The sequence below is a fragment of the Myotis lucifugus genome, unplaced genomic scaffold (assembly GCF_000147115.1).
Source record: "Myotis lucifugus unplaced genomic scaffold, Myoluc2.0 scaffold_18, whole genome shotgun sequence".
Taxonomy (NCBI): Eukaryota; Metazoa; Chordata; class Mammalia; order Chiroptera; family Vespertilionidae; genus Myotis; species Myotis lucifugus.
Window position 1 is genome coordinate 4,151,688 of NW_005871066.1, and position 24,573 is coordinate 4,176,260.

Genomic DNA, 24,573 nt, shown 5'->3' on the forward strand with positions numbered 1-24,573 from the left:
GGGAGGGTGGGAGAGTGATAATAGGAGCTTCTCTGCTTTGAGTCTACCCCTGTCATCAAGAAAACAATAGCATTTTCAGTCCTGGCTGGGTAGCTCTGTTGGTGAGAGCACAGTCTCTATACACCAAGGTTGTGGGTTTGGTCTCCCGTCAGGATACATACAAGAAGCAACCAAGGAATACATAAATAAGTGGAACAACAAAATCAATGTTTCTCTCTCTAAAATCAATAATAATAATGATAATAATAATAATAATAGTAATAAAGAACACAGCCTTTTCAGAAGGCCCAAGCAAATGTTCCCTCAACTGTCACCAACTAGATCTGGGTCACATGGACACTCCTATTTGGAAGGTTGGCTGAGAGACTGAGTGTATTAGTTTCTTGTTGCTGCTGTAACACATTGCCACAAACTTAGTCACTAAAACCCCCACAAACTTATTATTTTAGAGTTCTGGGGGTTGGACGTCTTAAAATCAAGGCGTTGAGCAGGACTGTGATCCTTCTGGGGCCTCTAAGGGAGAATCTGTTTCCTGGCCTTTCCCAGCTTGTAGAGTCGGCTTTCGCCATCAAAGCCAGCAGGGTAGCATTTTCAGATCTCACTCTCTGATCTTCCCCAGCTCTGTTTTCACATCTTTTTCTCACTCTGACTCTCCTGCCTCCTTCTTATAAGGACCACTTATAATGTGCTTACTCTGGGCCCACCTGGATGATCCAAGATTCTCTCTCTGTAACCAGGCAACCAGTGATAGGTCCAGGCTGCCAATTAAGCAGAGACAGGGTTGAATCATGTATGAGCAGTTATTCCAATAATGCTGGCAGTATGGGAGAGCAGCAGGTCATCCACAAAAATCTGCTCTACTCCTCCCCATAGGCCAGCTGCTTATACTGGGTAGAAGGACAAAGATTACATAGGAAAGTAGGAATTACAGGCATGGGAAAGCAGGCAACACATAATGGTTACAGGTTACAGGGAATGTGGGCTGGGGGTGGGGTGTTGCAGAGGGTGGGTGCCTCCAGGACCAGATTGTCTTAGCAGCAAGGTTGTTAATCTAGGCAATTCTCTGAAAAGGAGGGTGGACTGCATTCTGATGTTAACTCCCATGTCCCAGGTGTGCAACTCTCAGCAGGATTAGAATGTGCTTCCTCTAATCAGAACAGAACGATCACGATTAACAGAGCATGGTTAATATTTCTTATAATCATAGCTAATTCCCAATATTCTATTTCCGCCCCTACCATCTCCACCTGAAGATCCCATTACATTGGCAGAGTCCCCTTTACCACTAAAGGTAATGAAGTCATAGATTCCGGGATTAGTGCATGAACACATGGGGTGGGGAGGGGGGAGGGGAGAGGCATTATTCTCTCTGTCACAGACAGTGTCTAGTTTCTTCCAGCATGTAGGTGGGTAATGTGTGTAAAGAAGGGCTTGTCAGTTTAGCCCATCTACAGTGTTTGACATTTTATCAACATGGATTTATTTCACAAACAAGCGTGCAGAGAAGGTCCTAGTAACCATGATTCCTTGTTCCAGTCTAGTCTGAGTCTAGCACTCCAGTAGCCTAAATCCTCAGGGGGAAGATTTGAGTCAAAGAGAACACACTGCTGTGGCTGGTGTGGCTCAGTTGGTTGGGCACCGGTTCAGTTCCCAGTCAGGGCACATGCCCGGGTTGCAGACACGATACCCAATTGGGGGCATGTAGGAGGCATCTGATCGATGTTTCCCTTTCACATCAGTGTTTTTCTCTCTCTCCCTCTCCCTTTCTCTCTGTCTAAAAGTCAGTAAAAATCTTAAACAATAAGAGAGAACACATTTTCTTGCTGCTCCTCTGTTAACTCTGCATGTGAGTTGAACCTCGATGTGTTGCTCTTTGTTCCAACAGGACCAGCAGGAGCCTGTGCCAGGAGGATGCTGCGGAGCAGGGCTGCTCCCCGGGGCCACTGAGGCTGCTTCTCGTGGGGAAGCATGGGGCAGGGAAAAGTGCCACAGGAAACACTATTCTGGGCAAAAAGGTGTTCCTGTCCAGATTCAGTGGGAAGATGGTGACTGAAACGTGCCAGAGAGAGAGTGGGACCGTGAGAGGCGAGGAGGTTGTGGTCATCGACACCCCCAACCTTTTCTCCTCAACGGCTTGTGCCAAAGACAAGCAACGAAACATTGAACACTGCTTGAAGCTTTCTGCCCCCAGCCTGCATGTCCTGCTTCTGGTGATCCCCATCGGCTACTGTAACGTGGAGGACAAGGAGACAGTCGAGGGCATCCTGAAGGTGTTTGGAGCGGAAGCCAGGAGGTACATCATTATCGTCTTCACTCGGAAGGACGATTTGGGTAACGACTCCATGAAAGATTACCTTCTACACGACACGTTGCTTGGAGGGTTGGTTGAAAACTGTGGACGCCGCTACTGCGTGTTCAACAACAAGGCAGGTGAGGCTGAGCGGGACAGCCAGGTGGCAGAGCTCCTCCGCATGGTCAAGCTTTTGGTGGATGAGAATGGAGAACCCTACCCCGTGAATTTCAACAATGAAGGCAATGGATTCCAGGTGAGAATTCTCATTAAGACCTCCAAGGATCTCTGTGTTGTTAGAGAGAGTGGGATGAAGATGGGCAGAGACATCTGAAAAGGTTCATAGGCCTTGTTTAAGGGGATATCTACACTAATAAAAGAGAAACATGCAAATTCACCATCACTCCGTCACTCTGCCACTCCGCTACACCTACCAGGCAATCAGGAGAGAGTATGCAAATTAACCCAACTAAGATGGCAGTGGCCACGGAGCTGGAGTGAGCAGGAGGCTTGGGTTGCCCCTGGCGATGGAGGAAGCCAAGCTTCCTGCCTGCCTTGGCCAGCCCTGGGCTCCACTCAAGGCTACAAAGTTTCAATTATAGAAGATAAATAAATCCCAGATACCTGGTTCCAGCCCGCCCTGGCCTCCGCTCAAGGAGGTGCTGAAAAAAAAAAAGAAAAAAGAAAAAAAGGAGAGGCTGGGAGCTTGGGTTGCCGGGGGGTGTGTGTGGCCAGCCTGAAAATGGCCATCAGCCCCTCACCCAGGCTGGCCAGGCACCCCAGCAGGACCCCCACCCTGATCCGGGACACCCTTCAGGGCAAACCAGCCGGCCCCCACACATGCACCAGGCCTCTATCCTATATAGTAAAAGGGTAATATGCAAACTGACCCTAACAGCAGAACCACTGGGAATGACTGGTCACTATGACACACACTGACCACCAAGGGGCAGACGCTCAATGCAGGAGCTGACCTCTGGTGGTCAGTGCGCTCCCACAGGGGCAGCTCTGCTCAGTCACAAGTCAGGCTGATGGCTGCCAGTACAGCGGTGGTGATGGGAGCCTCTCCTGCCTTCTCAGCAGCGCTAAGGATGTCCTACTGCAGCTTAGGCCTGCTCCCCGCTGGCAAGTGGACATCCCCCAAGGGCTCCCGGGCTGCCAGAGGGATGTCTGACTGCCAGCTTAGGCCCGATCCCCCCAGGGAGTGGGCCTAAGCCAGCAGGTAGACATCCCCCGAGGGGTCCCAGACTGCGAGAAGGCACAGGCTAGGCTGAGGGACCCCCTCGAGTGCACAAATTTTTGTGCACTGAGCCTCTACTTTATTCATAATCTGGAAAGATAAGGCACCAGATGGTATGTTACTTTGGATATTAACCTTTGGACTTTATTGGTAAATTTATTGGTAAATTAAGTCCTTGCCTGACTTTACCCTTCACAAATGACTTTGGACACAAATGACTCATTAGACCCCCTTGGCTTCAATAAAACTATCCTTCTCTCTCCCCCCGCCCCATCCTTTCTGGCCACTCTGGGGATTGCTGAGTCCTCCTCGAATGAGCTCTAAAAGTTGGCGTCTACAGGGCTTGGTTCTAGCCTGTCCTCAATTCTCTACACGCTCCCTTGGGTGATCCCACATTTTACGGCTTTGAGCTCCATCTCTTTCTAACAGTTTCCAAATTAGTAGCCCTAGCCCAGGTCTCTCCTCTGAGTTCTGCCTCCTTTATCCAATTGCTACTTGACATCTCCACTGGGCTCTCTTATAGGACCCCAGACTTAACATGTCCAAACTTTCAGTTTTCCCTCTTAAATCTGTAAGATTTCTGTTTACCTCTCAACTTGGTAAATGGTTGTGCTGCTTACTACGCTCTTCAAACCCAAACCCAGGAGTCAGCTTTGATACCACAGCTGGCACCTGCTGCCCAAGAAATCCTCAAGTCTGTGATCATGCACCTGGCACCCACCTGCTTCTCTCCACCTCCACAACCACCATCGGGTACGAGACAGCCTCTTCTCTTGCCTGTACCATTTTACAGATAATCTACTAGCAACTTTCCCCTCATTCATTCTTGGGCCTTATACCCCCACCCATTTGACACACAACAGCCAGAGTGACATTTTATTTACTTATTAAACCTGAATGAAGAATGTATTCGGAACTAAGGAAGGCAAGCTTTTGCCTCTGAGGAGCTTATACTTCAACTGGAGTGACTTATGCATAAGAAACAAAGTAATCATTGATTCAGTGTAACTAAGCGAATGTTGGTATAGAGAATTCTATAAATGTAGGTGCCGGAGAAGGTAAAGCAAACAAAAATTCAGCATGGGGGCCGTTGGGTTCGAGAGGATCTTCTTAGAGCTGATGGCCATGGGAGAGAAGTCAGTACTTATTGAGCACCTACTAAATTCCAGACGCATACATGAACTGATTTAGTCTTCACAGCAACTCTATGCACAGGTGTTCTACAGATGAGAACCCTGAGGCTCAAGAGTTCTGAATAATATGTATCTTCAGGGACTGCTGTGAGGAGTAAATGAAATGCTTACAAAGTAATTTGCAAATACTTGAAACTGGGTAAATGTTCAATAATTATAAGCTGATATTATTATGATTGTTATTATTATTAGAAAAGTGTATGAGGTCCAAATAAATTATGGAGACATTAAGGATTTAATAATCCAGCCCAGTCGGCGTTGCTCAGTGGTTGAACGTAGACGCATGAACCAGGAGGTCACTGGTTGGATTCTCAGTCAGGGCACATGCCTGGGTTGCGGGCTCGATCCCCAGTAGGGGGTGTGCAGGAGGCAGCCAATCGATGTTTCTTTCTCATTGATGTTTCTGTCTCTCTATCCCTCTCCCTTCCTCTCTCTAAAATCAATAAAATATATTTTAAAAAAGGATTTAATAACCCAGAGATGGAGCAAAGATTCTCACTTTTAGGACTCTAGCACCAAGACATAAAAACATATGAAGGTGTATGGACAAGGACCTTTATCAAGGAATATTTTGAAATAGTAAAACCAGAAATAGCCTGTAGGTCTATCAATAAAGGAAGGATTGCATTAGTTTAAATGGTTGCATATGGAACTAATTGCATCTACTTGTGTAGATGTGCAGACATATTATTAAGCTGATTGCAGAACAAAAAAAGCCTAATAAGTCTCTCTATGTGTTCATATATGCTTGCATGTATTTGTGTAAAGATAGGAAAACATAGAAGGGTATACAAGTTAACAACTTACTTTTCTGGTGGATTGGAGATGGAAAAATTATTAAATTTTAGATCATACACATTTGCATGGTAACAATCCTTTGGATTAAAATAAATAAACATGAAAGAATTTGAGCTGGGCTGTGGAAGGTGGAAAAAGTCTGATAACCAGAGAGAAATGAGAGGACCCAGGGAGAGATGATGGATGGTATCAATGGTTTTGGGTAAGGCCAGGTGAGGAAGCAGGAAAGTTGGCGGGCATGGAGACTTAACAAAGACAAGGTTAAAATAAAGTACAGGAAGCTTCTAGGGATAGCAGATTCATCAAGATTGTATGTCATTGTTTTCACCTTCTTTTTTTTGGTTAATCCTCACCCGAGAATATCTTTTCCATTGATTTTTAGAGAGAGGAAGGGTGGAGTGGGGGAGAGAGAGAGAGAAAGAGAACATCAATGTGAGAGAGACATCAATTAGTTGCCTCCTGCACACACCCCAACTGGACCAGGGATTGTGAACCTGCAACCCAGGTATGTGTCCTTGACTGGGACTTGAACTTTGACCCTTCGGTGTATGGGCCAACACTCTACCCACTGAGCACACTGGCTAGGGTGTTTTCAACTTCTTTTATGATCCCATGCCAATTTAAGTTTAGGGAATCAGCATAAGACTTCACCAGGCAGGTGGAGGGGACATCCTTTGTCCTCATCTCTATTTGCCCCCTTGGATGGGGAAGCGTCCAAATTTTACTGGATTCATGTGAGAAGAAGCTTCATCTCTATCCTGGGGGATCCAGTGAGGGCAGGAGACATTGGAGAGACATGGGGAGCCTGCTTCCCAAAGTTCTCGCGTTGCCTTGTCTCTCAAACACACATCACAGACATTCCTGAGCTAATTTCTTTTTTGAGGGAGGCCAGAAGTTTTCCTTAAGCCTCTGGATTTTCTTCAGGAATAGCAGAAACCCTGGGAGACTTTCAAAGGAATTACTGATAGGAACTGTGGAGAAGTGAAGTTAGAGCTTCAGGAACAATGCCTTGCAGATGGCTTTCGTGGGGCTGCTTTGAGAGCGCGACCCATCTTGCATCTGGGAAACCTGTTGAGGCAGCAGCAGCAGTAGGATCTCAAGAATGACTGTCATTATGGACAAGTCTAGAACGACCAGGAAGGGCCACGACCATGGCCTTGATTTGACCACATCCTAATCATCAAGTTATTCTGAATTATACACGCGTGTCTCCATTTCTTTACTTTGTGAAAAGAAGAAAGTTTAGATCTGTGTACTTCATTTCCCCCCTTTATTTTCCAGGACTGTGTGAAAGAAGCTACCTCTCAGAAGGGGGACAATCCACATGGTAAGGTGATCCTTAAAAGAATGTTAAGCTCATATAGACATTCCTTTGAGTGCGTTATGCATCAAAGTGATAAGTCAGAGCAAAAATGTACCCTGGAGACCTAGCTTGCGTCAATGCGTACAACCTGTTCTTAGGGAACTCTTACCCCTTTTGAGAAGGTGTAGCACCAGCAAAGGTCCTGTACCCGGTGTGAGTGTCCCTGACCTTCTCTGCAATGTTACAAAGCTGGGCTTGCCTGCTGTGCTGAGTTGGCCTCTCTGTCCTGGCCCTAGATCTAGCACCAGCCAATTTTTGACTCCTCCTAGGAAAGCAGAAATCCCTCCTTCACAGATAGCACTAACTTGCAGAATTCAGTGATGCAGCTCAGTATCCTTGTACTGATTGCCATTAGTGATGTATACTACACTCTGCACACGCCAGTACATCCAGAGCTACCTTGTTCTATGTAGTAGATGCAATTTGATCTGTAGGATGGGCATATATAACTAATTCAACCATCTCTTTATTGATGTTCTTTCCAGTTATTTCTGGGCCAGCTCTGTGAAAGAACTGAATATTCACAACAAAAAAACCACCCCAAAACACACACAAGCATACATAAAGAAAGAAAGGAAGAAAGAAAAAAGAACTGAATATTCAGCACTGAATACAATAGATGAGCTCTCTGTCTCCCCCAAATTTCCTGAAATAATAATTAAAATAAAAATTTTAATAATGATAATAATTGCAGTTGACATGTGCTGAAAACTTATAGGTAATATATAGTAATCATTCAATCCTTATAGTATCCTATCTAATAATAGACAAACATGGTAATTGACCGTACCTTCGCTATGCCTCCCATAGCGAAGATATGCAAAGTAACCGCCAACAAAGATGGCGGTTAATTTGCATACGTAGGCGCAAAGCGGCAGAGCGAAGACTGAAGGCGGCTCCAGCTGGAGCAGCAAAGGCTTGAAGGCGGCTCGGGCCGGAGCGAAGGCCTGGGTCCCGGGTGCTGGAGGAAAACCGGTGCCGGCAGCCAGGGGAAGGGAAGGCCTATTGCACGAATCTTTTCGTGCAACAGGCCTCTAGTATAATATATAATCTTTGTACCAACCTTATAAAGAAGATATTGTCATCATCCTCATTTTATAGATGAATGAACTTAGCCACAGATATGTAACAACAGGCAGTAGTAGGGATTTAAAATTCTGTCGATGCCCTGAGGGACATACCTGTTGGGAATAAAACTGGGTTTATTGACTGTGGCCACGAGGGAATAGCACATCACGAGAAACCAAGGGGTATTTCAGAATGTGGTGTTGGAAAGGACTTTTTTAAAAAAATGTTTTTATTGAATTTTAGAGAGAGAAAAGGAGAGAGAGGGAGAGAAACATCAATGATGAGAGAGAAACATTGATCAGCTGCCTCCTGTATGCCCCCTACTGGGGATCAAAACTGAAACCTGGGCATGTGCCCTGACTGGGAATCGAACCAGTGACCTCTTGGTGCATGGATGATGCTCAACCAACTGAGCCACACAGGCAGGCAGAAAGGACTTTTTATAGGATGTAGGCTAGTGAGAGGTGATTTTGGGGAAAGCAGTAACTTTCTGAAGGCAACTTTCCAAGGATGTGTAGTCACGGCATTTCAGCTGCTTTCTTTAAATGCCACATTCACTCCCTCCCAGATTTGTCATGCAGACGTGGAGTGACAGTCCACCTGGCTGGCGCCCTGGTTAACAGAGACCCAGTGAATATCCCTGGAGGTGCTGACTCTGCCATTTGCTCAGCACGTAAGTGTGGTGTGGACCTCGGATCACAGGAGAAGTGGTGGGAACAGGGCATGTATGGAGAGAGAGTTTTGTAGCACAGGTTTTTACAGAAACTTATGGAGGTATAATTTACACAGAGTAAATAAGCTCAATGACTTTTACACATCTACACATACGTGACCACCATCTAGATAAAGATATGGCACATTTCCATCTCCTTACAAGTTCTCACTGCCCCTCCCCTAAGGGAACCACTCTCCAGACTTTTACCAACATGGGTCAACCTTGTCTGTTCTTGAACTTTATATAATGTACTCACATTGCATGTAATTTTGTGTTTGGCTTCTTTTAATTAGCATATTTTGGAGATCTAGCCATGTTGCATATCAGTAGTTCATTCGTTTCTTTTCTTTTTTTTTTAATTGCTGAGTTGTATTCTATTTTATGAATATACCACTCAGAGTTATTTTATTGTTATTATTATTTTAAAGAATAGTTTACTGATTTTTAGAGGGAGAGGAAGGGGGAGAGAGAGAAACATCGATGTGAGAGCAATGCATCCATTGGCTGCCTCCTGCAAGCCCCTTACTGGGGATTGAGCCTGCAATCTGGGCATGTGCCCTTGACCTAGAATTGAGTGAGCAACCCCCTGGTGCACGTGATGACACCCAACCAACGGAGCCACACTGGCCAGGGCCACTCATGGTTATTTTAAACCTAGATTCTTCCTGGTCCTGCCTTAGCCCATGGACTTCATGTCCCAGTACTTACCTTTGGTAGCAAAATGAGAGGAATGCTAAGGACCAAGACCAGTGAAAGCCAAGTTTAACATTATCATGTTCCTGGGCAATCTCAAGCCCTTGACATACCTCTTAATTTGTTCATGGTCCCTTTCGTGGCTTTTACTTTGATGGGTAGCTTCTGGCCAGGACTAGAGTTCTATTGGGTCAGAGCACTGATGCCATTTTCTATAAAAACTGACAAGGAAGAGAATCGATCAAACTTGTCTCCATCTTTGTGTCCAACTATAAAAAGAGACTTGGAATGTGTCCTTTTGTCCTCTAGGGGAGCAGCTGCAGGCCACAGGATCTGAGCCGAACCCTGGGATGTCAGAACTAAAGGTCCTGCTCCTGGGGAAGCGTGGCGTTGGGAAAAGCACAGCCGGAAACAGCCTTCTGGGGAAGCGAGTCTTTGAGACCAAATTCAGTGACCACTCAGTAACCAAGAAGTTTAAGTCTGAGAGCAGAATCTGGAGAGGGTGGAAAATTTTGATCATTGATGGCCCAGACTTACTATCTGATTTAAAGGACTTTAAATCAGACCTTCGGAAACATGCCCCTTGGGGGCCCCATGCCTTCCTGCTGGTGACCCCACTGGGCTCCTTCACTGAATATGCAGAGATGCTGAGCACCATCCAAGAAAGTTTTGAAGACGAATTAACTAAGTATATGATTGTGCTCCTCACAAGGAAAGAAGATCTAGAGGATCAGAACGTAGACACGTTTTTAACCAGCAATGGAGCCCTCTGTGAGCTTGTCAAGAAATGTGAAAACCGATACAGCATCTCCAACTACAGAGCGACAGAAAAAGAGGAACAATGCCAGGTGGATGAGCTCCTGCAAAAAATTGTGAAAATGGTGCAGCAGAATGGAGACAAGTCTTGCAACTTCAAAAAGGAAGGTAAGAAAACATTTAATATATGCTTTAAAAAAGCAGATATAGGCTATACAGGAACTTTTTGTTTTCTGAAGGGCATAGAGAAGATAAAAAGGACAGGTCCACTCTATCGACTAACTCTTCTCTTTCTCATTTCTCCAATTTAACTAAACTTATTTGTCTTTCCTTGCATACTCTGCTGACCTGGTCTTTAATTCTTTCATGAGCCATGCCTCATCTCTCCAACTGGATGGTGAGGGCCGTGAAGGAAGGAGTTGACCTTTTCCAGCATCTTGTGTTGGGTACAGTTTTCAACCTCTTTTGCCCAGGCCTCAGCACTCATTGTTGGTGATGAGATAGCTCTTGACCATTGGTTTACTTTCTCTTTCTTTGTCTTAAGTTCAACTCTCTCTCCCTTTAAAATTTTTTTTTTTAATTTCAGAGAGAAGAAGGAAAAGGGAGAGAGAGATAGAAACATCAATGGTGAGAGAGAGCCATCGATTGACTGCCTCCTGCATGCCCCCTACTGGGGATTGAGCCTTCAATCCAGGCATGTGCCTCGATTGGGAATAGAACTGTGATCTCCTGGTTCATGGGTTGATACTCAACCAGAGCCACACCAGCTGGGCTCTCCCGCTCTCTTTCTTGACTTTGTTTATTCTCTTGCTTCTTTACTCTTCTCTCTATTGGAGAGGGGAGGCCATTTTGATGGAACAAGAACTGGGAGCCTGAATGCTCATGATGGGTGGGCCCCGAATGGCTATAGATGGGATTTATTTATTAGCCTAGCCACACAACCCTATCTACTGCTGAAACAGAAGTTCCCGTACACTAAGTGCTATGCATTCTATTGACCTGAGCTGAGATCCTTCCAGCCCAGCATGACTCATCCCATTCTCTTGTGCTTCAAATGTGCTCACCTGGGAAGAACATCAGGCCTAAAGGAGCATATCTGTTCATTGAGCCATTTCCTATTCCTCATGGAGGGCCAGGTGTTGGGGAGCTTCCTAAGGAAGTACAGCCATAGCTGGTTTGGCTCAGTGAATAGAGCACCGGTCTGAGGACTGAAGGGTCCCAGGTTCAATTCCGGTCAAGGGCACATGCCCGGGTTGTGGGCTCAATCCCCAATAGGGGGCATGCAGAAGGCAGCTGATCAGTGATTTGCTCTCATCATTGATGTTTCTCTCTCTCTCTCTTCCTTCCTCTCTGAAATCAATCATATATATATATATATATATATATATATATATATATATATATTAGAGGCCCGGTGCACAAAAATTTGTGTACTGGGGGGGGGGGGGGTCCCTCAGCCCTGCCTGTACCCTCTTGCAGTCTGGGGCCCCTCGGGGGATGACCACCTGCTGGCTTAGGCCCGCTCCCTGGGGGATTGGGCCTAAGCTGGCAGTCAGATATCCCTCTGGCAGCCCGACATCCCTCTGGCAGCCCGGGAGTCCTCGGGGGATGTCCACGTGCCAGTGGGGAGCAGGCCTAAGCTGCAGTCGGACATCCTTAGCGCTGCTGAGGAGGCGGGAGAGGCTCCCATCACCACCGCTGTACTGGCAGCCATCAGCCTGGCTTGTGGCTGAGCAGAGCTCCCCCTGTGGGAGTGCACTGACCACCAGGGGACAGCTCCTGCTTTGAGCATCTGCCCCCTGGTGGTCAGTGTGTGTCATAGTGACCAGTCATTCCCAGTCGTTCTGCTGTTAGGGTCAATTTGCATATTACCCTTTTATTATATAGGAGTGCCTGGCCAGCCTGGGTGAGGGGCTGATGGCTATTTTCAGGCTGGCCACAGCCCCTTCATGGTGGGGGGTCCTGCTGGGGTGCCTGGCCAGTCTGGGTGAGGGGCTGAGGGCCATTTTCAGGCTGGCTAAGCCCCTCAGTGGGGACCCTCACCCCATGAGGGTGTGGCCAGCCTGGGTGAGGGGCTGATGGCTGTTTGCAGGCTGGCCACAACCTCCAGCCACCCAAGCTCCCAGTGGAGGCTGGCTGGAAGCAGGTATCTGGGATTTATTTGTCTTCTATAATTGAAACTTTGTTGCCATGATCAGAGGCCACAGCGGGCTCAAGGCAGGTGGGAAGCTTGGCTTCCTCCATCGCCCAGGCAACCAAGCCTCCTGTTTGCTTCAGCTCCGTGGCTGCCGGCCGCCATCTTGATTGGGTTAATTTGCATATAGTCGCTCTGATTGGCTGGTGGGCATGGCTTAGGGCATACTGAAGGTACGGTTAATTAGCATATTTGTATTATATATATATATATCTATATATATCTATATATATATCTATATATATATATATATATATATATATATATATATAGATATAGATATATATATATATATGATACAGACATGTGGGAATGTCAGGAGGAAACCCAATTTGAAATGGGCTTTGGAGAATGGGTTGAGTTTGGATGGCTAAGCAGAAACTTGGAAGACATTCCAGAGAGTACACTAGCAATTTGAAATGAAGAGGTAGGACTAAGCATGTCACATGTGAGGGAACATCAGGAAGTGGTTTTGATGGATATGGAGGAGTCACACCTCTAGATAAAGTGGGATTGGGAGCTTACAGAGGCCCTTGAGAACCACACCCCTGAGGTATGGAAGCAGGATTGAAATACGTGACAGATATGGGGTTGTTGGGAGACTTTATTCATCCTGTAAGCATAAGATTGTGGCTTCGGAATAAGCAATTCAATAATTTCCCCTTGTCGGGGTGGGCTTCCTTTCTCCTTGTTTTGAGGTGGATATTCATAACTTGGGGAAAAGGTTATTATAACCACGAGATGCCTTTTGACATCAATGAAAGACACAGTTAAACTAAATGTGGTTGTAATGAGAAGTGCTGCATCTGGTAATCCACAGATGGTACGTGTAGTTGCTTTCTCACAAAAAGTAATTCTATGGAATAATTTTACAAATACACCCAGGAGATTTTGCTATGGTTGGCATTAGTTGGCAGTGGGAAGACATAGTCACAGCAGGAACAGAAGACAGAGATGAGAGGAGTAGACTGGACCCAGGTGAGTAGGTGAAGAGTAACAAAGCACTCACAGGTGCCAGGGAGTCAGAGAAGTTACCCGAAAAAGGAGCAGATTGAGAGATAGGAACAGTAGCATGTCCCTGGGTGAGCGCCGGGCAGGGACTGTGGCCTAGGTCCTGCTTCGGAGTTCAATGTGTGCCTGGAGGACGCCATCCCGCGCTCAGGGCTGGAGCTGCTCTGGGAAAGCAGCCCTGACGCCCCCTGAGTGTCCTGGGCTGCAATGTGTGGCATCGCTTTGAAGGGCACACCCAGGTCAGCCTGGGTCATGACTCTGTCCTGCTTTCCTCCCACAGAGGCCCTGCACATTGTCCTCGTGGGGCGGAGCGGGACTGGGAAGAGTGCCACCGGGAACTCCATCCTTGGGAGGTCCATCTTCTTATCTCAGCTCCGGGCCCAGCCGGTCACCATGGAGTGCCAGACGGGCAAGAGGATGGGGGTGGAGCAGGATGTCGTGGTGGTGGACACTCCTGACCTCTGCCTGCTGTCCAGCCAGCCAGCCCACCGAGAGAAGCTCCGACGCAATGTATTTAGCTGTAAAATGAACACGGTTCTGGTCCTGGTGCTCCAGCTGGGACGGTTCACGGCCCAGGACAAAGAGGTGGTGGGGACACTGAGGACCATCTTCGGAAAGGATGTTATGGAATCCATGATTGTGCTTTTCACCCGGAAGGAAGACTTGGGGGGCGAGGACATTAGAGATTACTGCAAGAACACAGATAACACATTTCTTAAGGAGACCATTAAAAAGTGTGGGGGGCGAGTTTGTGCTTTTAATAACAAAGAAACCGGCCAAGCGATGGAAGACCAGGTAACAGACCTTTTGAAAATGGCCAATGAGCTGATACGTAAACGTAAAAAGCAATATTCCAGAAAAGTATTCCTAAAGTAAGTAAAAAGTTTCTTTTAATAGGTGGCTGAAGTGCCTGGGTTCTCTTTAAGTTAGAGACGCACTCAGGTTGGGGGTATAGGAAGACTGGTGGATGGGAAGTGGGTTCATGACTTTTAAGGGCTTGAGAAATCAAGGCCTCTCACCTTGTGATGCTTCGGCTCTTTGAGGTCAATAAATTTTCAGGTTGGGTAGGTAGTAGATTACAAAGGAGCAAGAAAAAATAAGGTAGGGAAAACGGGTCAGAATCAAGTCACAAGAATTACCTTACCTTCGCGGGTAGATCGGAGTCAGGACCAAGGCGGAGGCCAGCCTGTGGCCAGAATACATATTGTTACACAAGAATCAGGGCGTCCGGATACATGAGAGCGAGGCGAGGTCCGGCAAGTCCTGGGCGTGGCAGGGAGGTGCAGCCGGACTCCTGTGGGCCGCCCCGTGCCTGCCAGGCCCGCTGGCCGCTGAGCTGTCCTTCCCTAGTGTGGTGGCTATTCCTTTGTGCCCTCTCCGTTTCTAGTCTGAATGCAAAGGGACCCAGTCACCCCTTCTTTGTTGTCCCCGAGGAAATGAACAAGACCGTGAGGTTTCAAGTGACTATTGTTAAATCATCACAGTGAAGACTAGAACAAAAATCAGTAAAATTGCCAAGATTAGACAACTTTGCAAAATTTTTAAATTTTAAGTATAATTCTAGACTTCCTCTAGAAAAGGTTATGGAAAACTCTTTTGCACTTTTCTCCCTTCTTTATCTTGAGGGTTAGGAATTAGGCTATAACCAGAGAACTCACATAATTATGGTGTAAACACATTAGGGGTTTATGGTGTCTCATGTCCGGGGGCAGGCCGTCTGAGGCAAGCGCCGTGTCCACGGTCCAGCTTCATTCTCATGCAGTCTCCGCACTTCAGGTTGCCACTGGGTTCCAAACTGGTGATGTTCTACTCACAGGTGAGCAGTTAAAATTGAGAGCTGCCTGATGGAGGTGCTGTGTGAGGCAAGAACTAGAGAATCTTCTTTCAGTAGATGTAGGGCCAGATGTTTTCAATATTAACCACTTTAGAGATACTTTGGGGACAGGATCTATATCACCCGCCTTTGTTTTATTTTTCTTTTTTGAAAGTATCAGCTTACCTTCAAGACTGACCCATTTATAAGAGCATGGACTGTCACCATTAATAATTTTGTATCCTGCATAACTCTTATGACAAATTCTGGAATCCGTGTATGTAAATATACTCCGCTGAGTGAAATAATAAAGATGAATGATATTATGAACTTATGTCTTCCTGATTCCTGGTTTTCTGACTTGAGGAAGAGCCTGGCTCCTCACAGAGGCAGGAGATGCCTCAGGTTGGCAGTATGGAGTTATCTCAAAAAATTAAAAATGGAACTGCCTTATGACCCAACTTTTCCACTTCTGGGAATTTATCCAAAGAAACCCAAAACACTAATTCAAAAGATTGTGTGTGCCCTTAAGTTCACTGCAGCATTATTTACAACAGCCAAGATTTGGAAGCAGCCCAAGAGTTCATCAATAGATGAGTGAATAAAAGAGCTGTGGCACATTTACACAATGGAATACTACTCTGTGGTAAAAAGGAAGAAAATCGTACCCTCTGCAACAGCATGGTTGAACCCGGAGAACAGTATGCTCAGTGAAATAAGCCAGTCAGAGAAGACAAGTACCATATGATTTCACTCATACATGGAATTTAATGAACAAACTGAACCACCAAGCAAAATAGAAACAGACTCATAGAGAGCAGGCAGACAGCTCTGGTGTGTTGTGAGGAGTGGAGGGATTGAGCAAAAAAGAAAAAAAATAGAACTCATGGACATGGACAACAGTATGGTGATTGTCGGGGGTGAGAGTGGTGGGTGGAGGTGGAAGAGGGCATATAGGAGATAAATGGTGGTGGAAAAAAATAAAAAGAAAGTAAAGGAATACCAAAGATTAGAAGGTAGGAGAGAGGATTAGAACAAATTATCTCTCACCGCCCTCGGAAGGAACCATCATCTTTTTAAAAAATATATATATTTTATTGATTTTTTACAGAGAGGAAGGGAGAGGGATAGAGAGCTAGAAACATCGATGAGAGAGAAACATCGATCAGCTGCCTCCTGCACACCTTCCACTGGGGATGTGCTCACAACCAAGGTACATGCCCTTGACCAGAATCGAACCTGGGACCCTTTAGTCCGCAGGCCGACGCTCTATCCACTGAGCCAAATCGGTTAGGGCTGTACCATCATCTTGATCTTGTTCTTCTAGCCTTCTTTGAGCCACCCAGTTTGCAGTCCTTTTCTACAAAGGACCCAGAAAACGCATAAAGAGGGGCGAGAGTAGTAAGCAGTCCACATCTTTCTCTGATGAGTACACATTGGCTGTGGATTCATGACATTTCTTGCGATATGCCAGGTCCATCTCGACCTCCATTTCTTCTACCCTCCTGGAAAACTTCCTAATGGTTATGCCCAGTCCAAGAGCCCAGGACCTCAAAGGATATTCTGTGAGAGGGCATACCTTTGGCACCCAAGATAAAGCTTAGTGGCTTTGAGCAAATCACCTTTCCTGGCCTCAGATTCCTCATATCCGGGAATAAACTAGTCATACAAAAAGTAACTAAGGTGTCTCTTTTCTAGCTATAAATGTGATAATTTCCTGCAGCACTGATAAAGGGTTAGCCTGACCTTCTATAACTCTCTTCATTTATTTTTTTATTAAACCAACTTTTTACAAAATATATTATACCACATCTTGAATATAAGCTCTATCTGTCATTTAAAAGAATATATATTTTTTATTGATTTCAGAGAGGAAGGGAGAGGGAGAGAGAGGTAGAAACATCAATGATGAAAGAGAATCATTGATTGGCTGCCTCATGCATGCCCTACACTGGGGATCAAACCCACAACCTGGACGTGTGCCCTGACCTGGAATAGAACTGTGACCTCCTGGTTCATAGGTCGACACTCCGCTGCAGAGCCATGCCAGCCAGGCTCTATCTGTCATTAAAAAAAAAAGTATCTTTATTGTTGAAAGTATTGCATATATCCCCATTTTTCCCCATTGACCCCCTTCGCCCCATCTTCTCTCCACCCCCAGGTTTTCACCTCACTATTGTCTGTGTCCATGGGTTATGCATATATGCATATAAGTAATGGATCATTTTTAACAGCATATAATTAATGAGTTGTTAGCACAGTGTATTGGAAAAGTGTGGCCATATATATCAGAAGACCTGAAATCTAATCTTGATTTCAGAATAATGCTTAAATTAAAACACAAAGTAATATCATCTATTCCTTTCTGCAAATGATGGGTTAGGCTAATTTTTTTCCTTGTACTCCAAAAGAAGAGTTCTTTTCTTTTTTAAATCATCACCCAAGGATATCTTTTTATTGATTTTTAGAGAGAGAGGCAGGGATGGAGAGAGAGAGAGAGAAAGAGAAACACTGATTTGAGAGAAAAACATTGATCAGTTGCCTCTCATATGCGTTCCAACTGGGGATCAAACCCACAACCTAGGTATGTGTTGGGACCAGGAATTGAACCCACCACTTTCTGGTATAGGGGATGAGGCTCCACCAGCTGAGCCATCTGGCCAGGGTAAGAGAAGAGCTATTTTCAGTTATAATGAGTCTAAAGTAAACCCAGTAGTGTAGGTTTTTCCTTTTCTCAATCCTACCCACACTTTTTTTTTCTAGTAACATGTTTTTTCCCACCAAACTAACTCAGCTTTTGACCACCATGAAAGCCACTCAGTTTGTCTTTTCAAGGCTTGGAAAGAGGTAATATCATTGTGATATTGGAAGTTATCATATATGACATTGGACATAGCATTTTTGCCTACTGCTAACCCTTGTCCAAGAGTCTGTGTCCTGAAGCCTTTGTAAAAACATCTCAACAGGTATGAATTCAAAAAGCCCATGTATGCCTGGCTCAACATAAAGGAAACACATAAAATGAAGCCATGTGGTTTATGTGCAGTTCTGATAGGCATACAGAAGGAATTTGTTATGAAAGCTGTTCCTTTATTCAAGGATTTGTGAGCACATATTATGTTTTCTTGATAAATAATTTTTCCATGGATTGTTTATAATACCAGCTGGTGGACTTCTGTGGTGTTCTGTTGCTTATCTCCAACAAGAGAACAGGCATAATACAAATAGTTATGCATTACCTAGACTTCCATTTGCAATAAGGAACACAGACAATGCCATACCAAAGTGAGTTTATTGACATTCCTTGAAGGTGATATGAGGGAAGAGAAAGCTTGGCCTGAGTATCACGTGACATTTCTCTTGTCAATGGAAGCAAAATCAGCCCAATAATGTGGACTTCTCCTGCTATTGACTAGAACAAAGACTTTTAGCAAAATTGTTATAGGTATTTCCTTAGATAATTCAGAAGCTGCAGGAAGTAGGCTGATGGACTGACATTTACTCTATAGTCTACCTGTTGGCATCTATTTTTTTCTATTGGAACAAAGGAACTCTATGTCACTAATAGGAAAATAACACTTTCTCTTTTGATCTTATGAGGGCTGGAACACCTATCCTAAATTTTTATGTTATAGAATGGAAGCAATAGTTTTAGTGAACACAAAAATAAATAATAATAATCATAATAAAAATAATAAAGCACCACATTTGTTATGTGAAAGTCTAACTAGTTTCATTTGAAAGTGTTTCATCTTGACTTTGAAAAAATTTGTGGCAACTGAGAAATTTCCTGAACCCAAAATTTGGACACATGGTTTGACACATGGACTGACAATGTCATCAATGTAATATTTAAATGTCCTGGAAAGTCCAGTTCATTGACTTGCACAAAAATACACTTACTGTGAAAGGACATAGGGACGGACATATGTTAAAGGAGAACACATTTAGACTTTTGTCATATTTAAAGCCTGCCAAAAATATATATCTTTCTTAATTTTGCATTGCCATTCAAAAAATTGTGCTACAATAGTGATGGTTAAAATTTTTTCTCAACTTATATATGCAAGAAGTTACAAAGAACTCAGGATATTTAGAATACTTCTGATCCTACAGAGTCAATTTTCTATTTTTAAGATTATTGTCTTCATATGACAGAATAAAATGTGATATCCATGAAATTAATAATACTTTATAGCATTTCAAAAGCATTTTTTCCAATTGTAACATGTTTTTCTCTTTTGTATTGTTCTTGTTTATCCCTCAATTAAAGGTAATATGCTTTACTAAAACTAGCTCTAAAAGATCTTGTTTTAGAGAAAATGCTGTTTATAAGTGATTAGTTTTATAATATGTCATAGAGAAAACTCATACTTTAAATGAAGAAAAAATACAAGTGGTAACAAATAGATCTGCCTTGCCCATTAAATTATATAACTTGGGTGGTTTACATCTCCATCTGTGAAATTAATAGCATAATTTAGTCCTATAGCTGTTTTATTATATATAATGAAGAATTATACATAATTTAAAAATCAGCCTCATGTATGAGGAAATATTAACTAAGAAAACATCTTTCAGAACATAGAAAAAAAATAAAAAGGATCTTTCTGTAACAATTATCTGTATTCCTTTTCTCTTTGTTTTTCTTCCTTAAGGAGTCTATCAAAGGCTTTAATGGAATCTGGGACCCTGTTAAGCAAGCTATGCATTCTTTCAGCTGACTTTGACAACAGGGTTTTTTGAGACTTTATACTTTTATGAAACACTGTTCCTGTAATGCTTTTTGAGATACATCTAGAGCAGGGGTGGGCAAACTTTTTGACTCGAGGGCCACAATGGGTTCTTAAACTGGACCGGAGGGCCGGAACAAAAGCATGGATGGAGTGTTTGTGTGAACTAATATAAATTCAAAGTAAACATCATTACATAAAAGGGCACGGTCTTTTTTTTTTTTTAGTTTTATTCATTTCAAACGGGCCGGATGCGGCCCGCGGGCCGTAGTTTGCCCACGGCTGATCTAGAGTCATGGCATTGGGGGCAGGGGTAGGTAAAAAAAACCCATTTATGATGAAGTTATCTATCTATATATAATTTCTAGAATATCTTTTTCCTTCTGCATATGGGTGGAATAGATATTAATTAATCTAATCAATAGATTAATTAGATATTTGTACAAATTATAAAACAGGTTCCATTTTTAACAGCTTTCTCTCTTGCCAATGCCTAACAAATAATATAAGTACTAAAAAGAGAATTGATTGCTTGAATTAATGAGTATTTACATACATGTAACACCAAGTTCTAAAAATAATAGATGCCTCCTACACTAGAAGGTCCAGCTCATTGGCTTGCACAAAATAACTTATTGTTAAAGGACATATGGTTATGTATTAAAAGAGAACGGCAGCAGTAGTTTTATCCTGGTACGTATTAAAGCATTAGAATTGTGAAATGATCAGCATAATCCTTATGTTCTGATTTCATAAATAAATAATAGCTCCATTGGAATTGACAATTTTTCAGATATTGAAATGTATACTAAATTTTATAGGTTCCCAAATTCCATATTATGTAACTTACACATTCAATTCTATCTTGGGAAATCTTGTTTCTAGACAACAACTGAAAGCTAAATTTCTATAACATATATATTCCCTGATTGACAAAAAGTACACTGCAGCAGGGGGTGCTGGGCATGGTAAATAATCCCCACTAAAAGAATGTTTCATATTGGAGTGCAGGGAACACAATGCATGTCCAAACACAGACTAATGTAATGAGAACAAGGCTTGGCTTCATAGGAAATTAACTTTGTCTTATGTTTCTCACCAGTTTTTCTTCGTTTCCTGTATTAATAAAACAAAAATGCAGTCAGGGGTCCTCAAACTATGGCCCGCGGGCCACATGCAAATACAAATATTGTATTTGTTCCCGTTTTGTTTTTTTACTTCAAAATAAGATATGTGCAGTGTGCATAGGAATTTGTTTTTTTTTAAACTATAGTCCGGCCCTCCAACGGTCTGAGGGACAGTGAACTGGCCCCCTGTTTAAAAAGTTTGAGGACCCCTGCACTAAGTTTTCTGTGTTATCTCTTTACTGAATGCTAAAAGAAACTAATATCTATTTTGACACAAATCAACATGCCTTTGAGGTGTTAGGGCTCTGCTCTGGGAGGATTGCTATGAATGAAAAAGCACTATACTGCCCTTGACCCCTAACAAGCACCATCGCTATCTGCAGCTTCTTATTTAGTGTGGTCCCTGTGGACAATCAGATGTGAAGGAATTTGAATGCCATAATTAAGAAAACAGCATGAAAAATCAATATTCAAGTTAAAAGAAAAATTTGTTTGCCGTACAACTAATTACCTGGCTTTAACAGAAGTCATGAGATTATCTATGCATTTTTTTCCCGTTTGTGTGGGAGAACTGTAGCGAAACAGAACAAAACAGTACAGCACTCAGGTATTTAAACCAACCTACTATGTCCCCCTTCGCTTTTTCCTGTTTGCTTCATCACATTGTATATAACACAATGGGGGCGGAAGCCTTGTCATTTATATTAACTACATAATGAGATATCCTTCTTGGACATGTGCACGAGTTTGTGCTTCTTGTGTGGTGACTGTTCCTGAAGGGTGTGTCCCGCTTAGAAGCCACAATCCCCACAACCATTGGGATGCATTGTGTTGCATCAGGAAAGGTGTTTATCTCGCTGTTATTATTTGTTGGAAAGTGTCATATTTGCACCATATGTTTAGGCTAGTTCCAGCTGATGGGACTGATGCCACATATAAATTATGAGTTGAATGTAATAAAAAATTTTGGGTTTTCTACTGCTGCTTTTGCATGGATATATGCACAGGGAAAAGTAGAGCGGAGGGAAAGAAAGAGTTGATCAACTCCTAGTTTTAGAGTTGGTTGTTAGAAATTATATATTAAAAAAAAGGTGGCTCTGCTCAGAAGACATGGGCATATAAAAGCTTGGAATGCTTAATGCTTACAATTTTCCCTTAAATTATATAAATGGAAGTAAACATTTATTACTATTTGGTCAAGTGTAGCATAACTAGCATTCATATTTCATTGTTAGTAATGGAGGTATGTGGAGATATACACAGATCTTGAGACAGCTGTTTTTTAATATTGCATACAGGCTAGCAGTTCATTGAAAATAGAGGAGATAAGCCTGAAGGTTATATCTTAGAAGAAGGCAGTTCTTCATGCACAGCTTTTGTCCATTCTGATTTGGTTTGAAAATAAAAATCATGAAGTACCAACATCAAAGAAGAGTTGATTCAAGGAAAGGGAAAAGGAAAGGGGGATTTTTCCGGAAAGGGTGGTGTCACTGTCCAGGAAAATGTCAGGCGAGATTCCATTTCTTTATTCAAGTCCAAAAGTGCTAGTTTCTTCTACTGCTGTTAACAGCTTTTCATACAACATGGAGTATGAGGGATAAGGTGGAAGATCCAATCTGTTGAAGCATGTGTGTGCCCTGAATGGGGGAGAAAAGATTGGTGAAGGTGTTTGTTTCAATGATATAACTGGTTAGGATACATCTCTGAGCAGTCTGAAGCAGTGATTCAGAAATTAGCAGAACCACCATAAAACATTGCGAACGAAGAAACATAGCCGTCTAGACTTGAATAGACGAGTTGAGGAAGTGGACTAACTAGAAACAGGTGGTTTGCATTTGTTAGCAAACCACACTGAACTAGAACTACACTAGCAAACCAACGGTGTCAGTTTTCTTTTGCAGTTAAGGTGTGAAAGTGAGTGTGGTTAGTGAAGGAGGCAGAAATGTAATTAGTATTGGAGGGTCATATTCCCAAGCCTCCTTGCCCACCTCTGACTTCTGGGTCTTAGTAAACCACGTACATAGATTTAGAGATGCCAACAGATGGCTTGGAATTCTGAGATACAATGCTCTTTCAGGTCAGGTGTGCCCTGGAGACAGTCCAGCTTCTCTACAGTTCCCGGTGGGACAGATAGTCTGCATTTCTAAGAACAGCTGAGCTTGTGGGATAGTCCTCCCTGGTTGCCTAGAGTGTCCCTTGCTACCTTCCCTGATTTCTGCTTTACTTGCCATGTGCTTCATCGTGCAGACTCACACATGCCAGTATCTGGCCTAGACAAGAAATGGCTTCCCTGCCATGTGCTGACATATGAACCAGGAACAGACCCATGTCACCTGTGCAGGCCTTAGAAGCCCAGGCCACACAGAATCCTCCTATGGAACTTCAAATGGGCCTGACTGGCTGCACCCTATCAGAAGTTCTTTGTTTTTTTAGAAACCTTGGTTGATGCCACATCCTATACCAAAGTAGGAAGAAAGGTAGATGGGTGCAGCTGAAGGTTAATTGAATGCCTTTTCCTCCCTAGAAGGGGTGGTAATTTGAAATGGTGCTTTGAGAAGCCAACCAGCACAGAAAAGGGCACTATAAAATAAAATCTATACTAAAAAAAGGGTAATATGCTAATTAGACTAGACATCTTCCAGACATCCTTCTGGACAGAGCCATGTTGGCGGGGGCTGAGGCAGAGGTGGTTAGGGGCGATCAGGCCATCAGGGGAGAGCAGTTAGGAGGCGATCAGGCCGTTAGAAGAGAGCAGTTAGGGGCGATCAGGCAGGCAGGCAGGTGAGTGGTTAGGACTAGTGGTCCCGGATTGCAAGTGGTCCCGGATTGCCGGTAGTCGGACATCCCCTGAGGAGTCCTGGATTGGAGAGGGTGCAGGCAGGGCTGAGGGAAACCTCCCCCCCTCCTGTGCATGAATTTGTGCACTGGGCCTCTAGTAATAACATAAAATAACAATAAAATAATTTTAAAAGTCACAAAACAAACATACATATAAACAAAACTAAACAAAATCCTAACCAAAAAAAAAATTTTTCCTTCATAAGAATTTTTTTGGGAATATTAAACTCTTCATTTAAATGACAAGATCCCCAGGAGAGTTGTATATTATTTATAACTTTGTTTTCAGAGTCCCAGTGATCAGGCTGCTGCAGTGCTCCGGGAATGGGGAAGATTGTTTGGGGGAGAGGGAAGGTGAGAAGAGGGGAGAGGGAAGGTGGGAAGAGGGTAGAGGGAAGGTGGTTTTCCTGCACAAGGAGAATTGGGGAGAATGTTGTTGTTTTTGCCCCCCTGCATCCATTCTTCCTTCTTTTGATAACAGCTTTCTCATTGGCCTTGGGAAACCCAGTGTGGGCACAGGATAATAGGGTATATGACCTTAAGGATTTAACTGGGAAGAAACATAAAAATAGGCCAAGATTAGCAGAGTCTTAGATTATTAACTAAGATTCAAATAGGCCTAAATTGACTTCTAAAGAAAATATTTTACCCAAGCTTACGTGTTTGAGTAGAAGTGGAAGAGTACTCTGTAAATCGAGTAGGATAACAGTAACAGTGGTTCTTCTCTATCTTTACAAAGAT

At 43.6% G+C, this 24,573-nt stretch overlaps 2 protein-coding genes across 2 annotated transcripts in view; one reads left to right on the forward strand and one right to left on the reverse strand.

The window, feature by feature from the left end:
• Positions 1-15,434, forward strand: part of GIMAP8 (GTPase, IMAP family member 8) — a 28,023-nt gene extending 12,589 nt beyond the window's left edge. The window contains exons 2-6 of the mRNA XM_023751007.1: positions 1,886-2,546; positions 6,803-6,848; positions 8,521-8,625; positions 9,670-10,284; positions 13,602-15,434. Of these exons, the coding sequence (XP_023606775.1) occupies positions 1,886-2,546; positions 6,803-6,848; positions 8,521-8,625; positions 9,670-10,284; positions 13,602-14,197 (2,023 nt within the window). The 3' untranslated portion in view covers positions 14,198-15,434. The remainder of the gene's footprint in view (positions 1-1,885; positions 2,547-6,802; positions 6,849-8,520; positions 8,626-9,669; positions 10,285-13,601) is intronic.
• A 6,861-nt stretch (positions 15,435-22,295) lies between these two features.
• Positions 22,296-24,573, reverse strand: part of HECW1 (HECT, C2 and WW domain containing E3 ubiquitin protein ligase 1) — a 151,880-nt gene continuing 149,602 nt past the window's right edge. Inside the window, exon 28 of the mRNA XM_023751008.1 lies at positions 22,296-22,631. Within this exon, the coding sequence (XP_023606776.1) occupies positions 22,520-22,631 (112 nt within the window). The 3' untranslated portion in view covers positions 22,296-22,519. The remainder of the gene's footprint in view (positions 22,632-24,573) is intronic.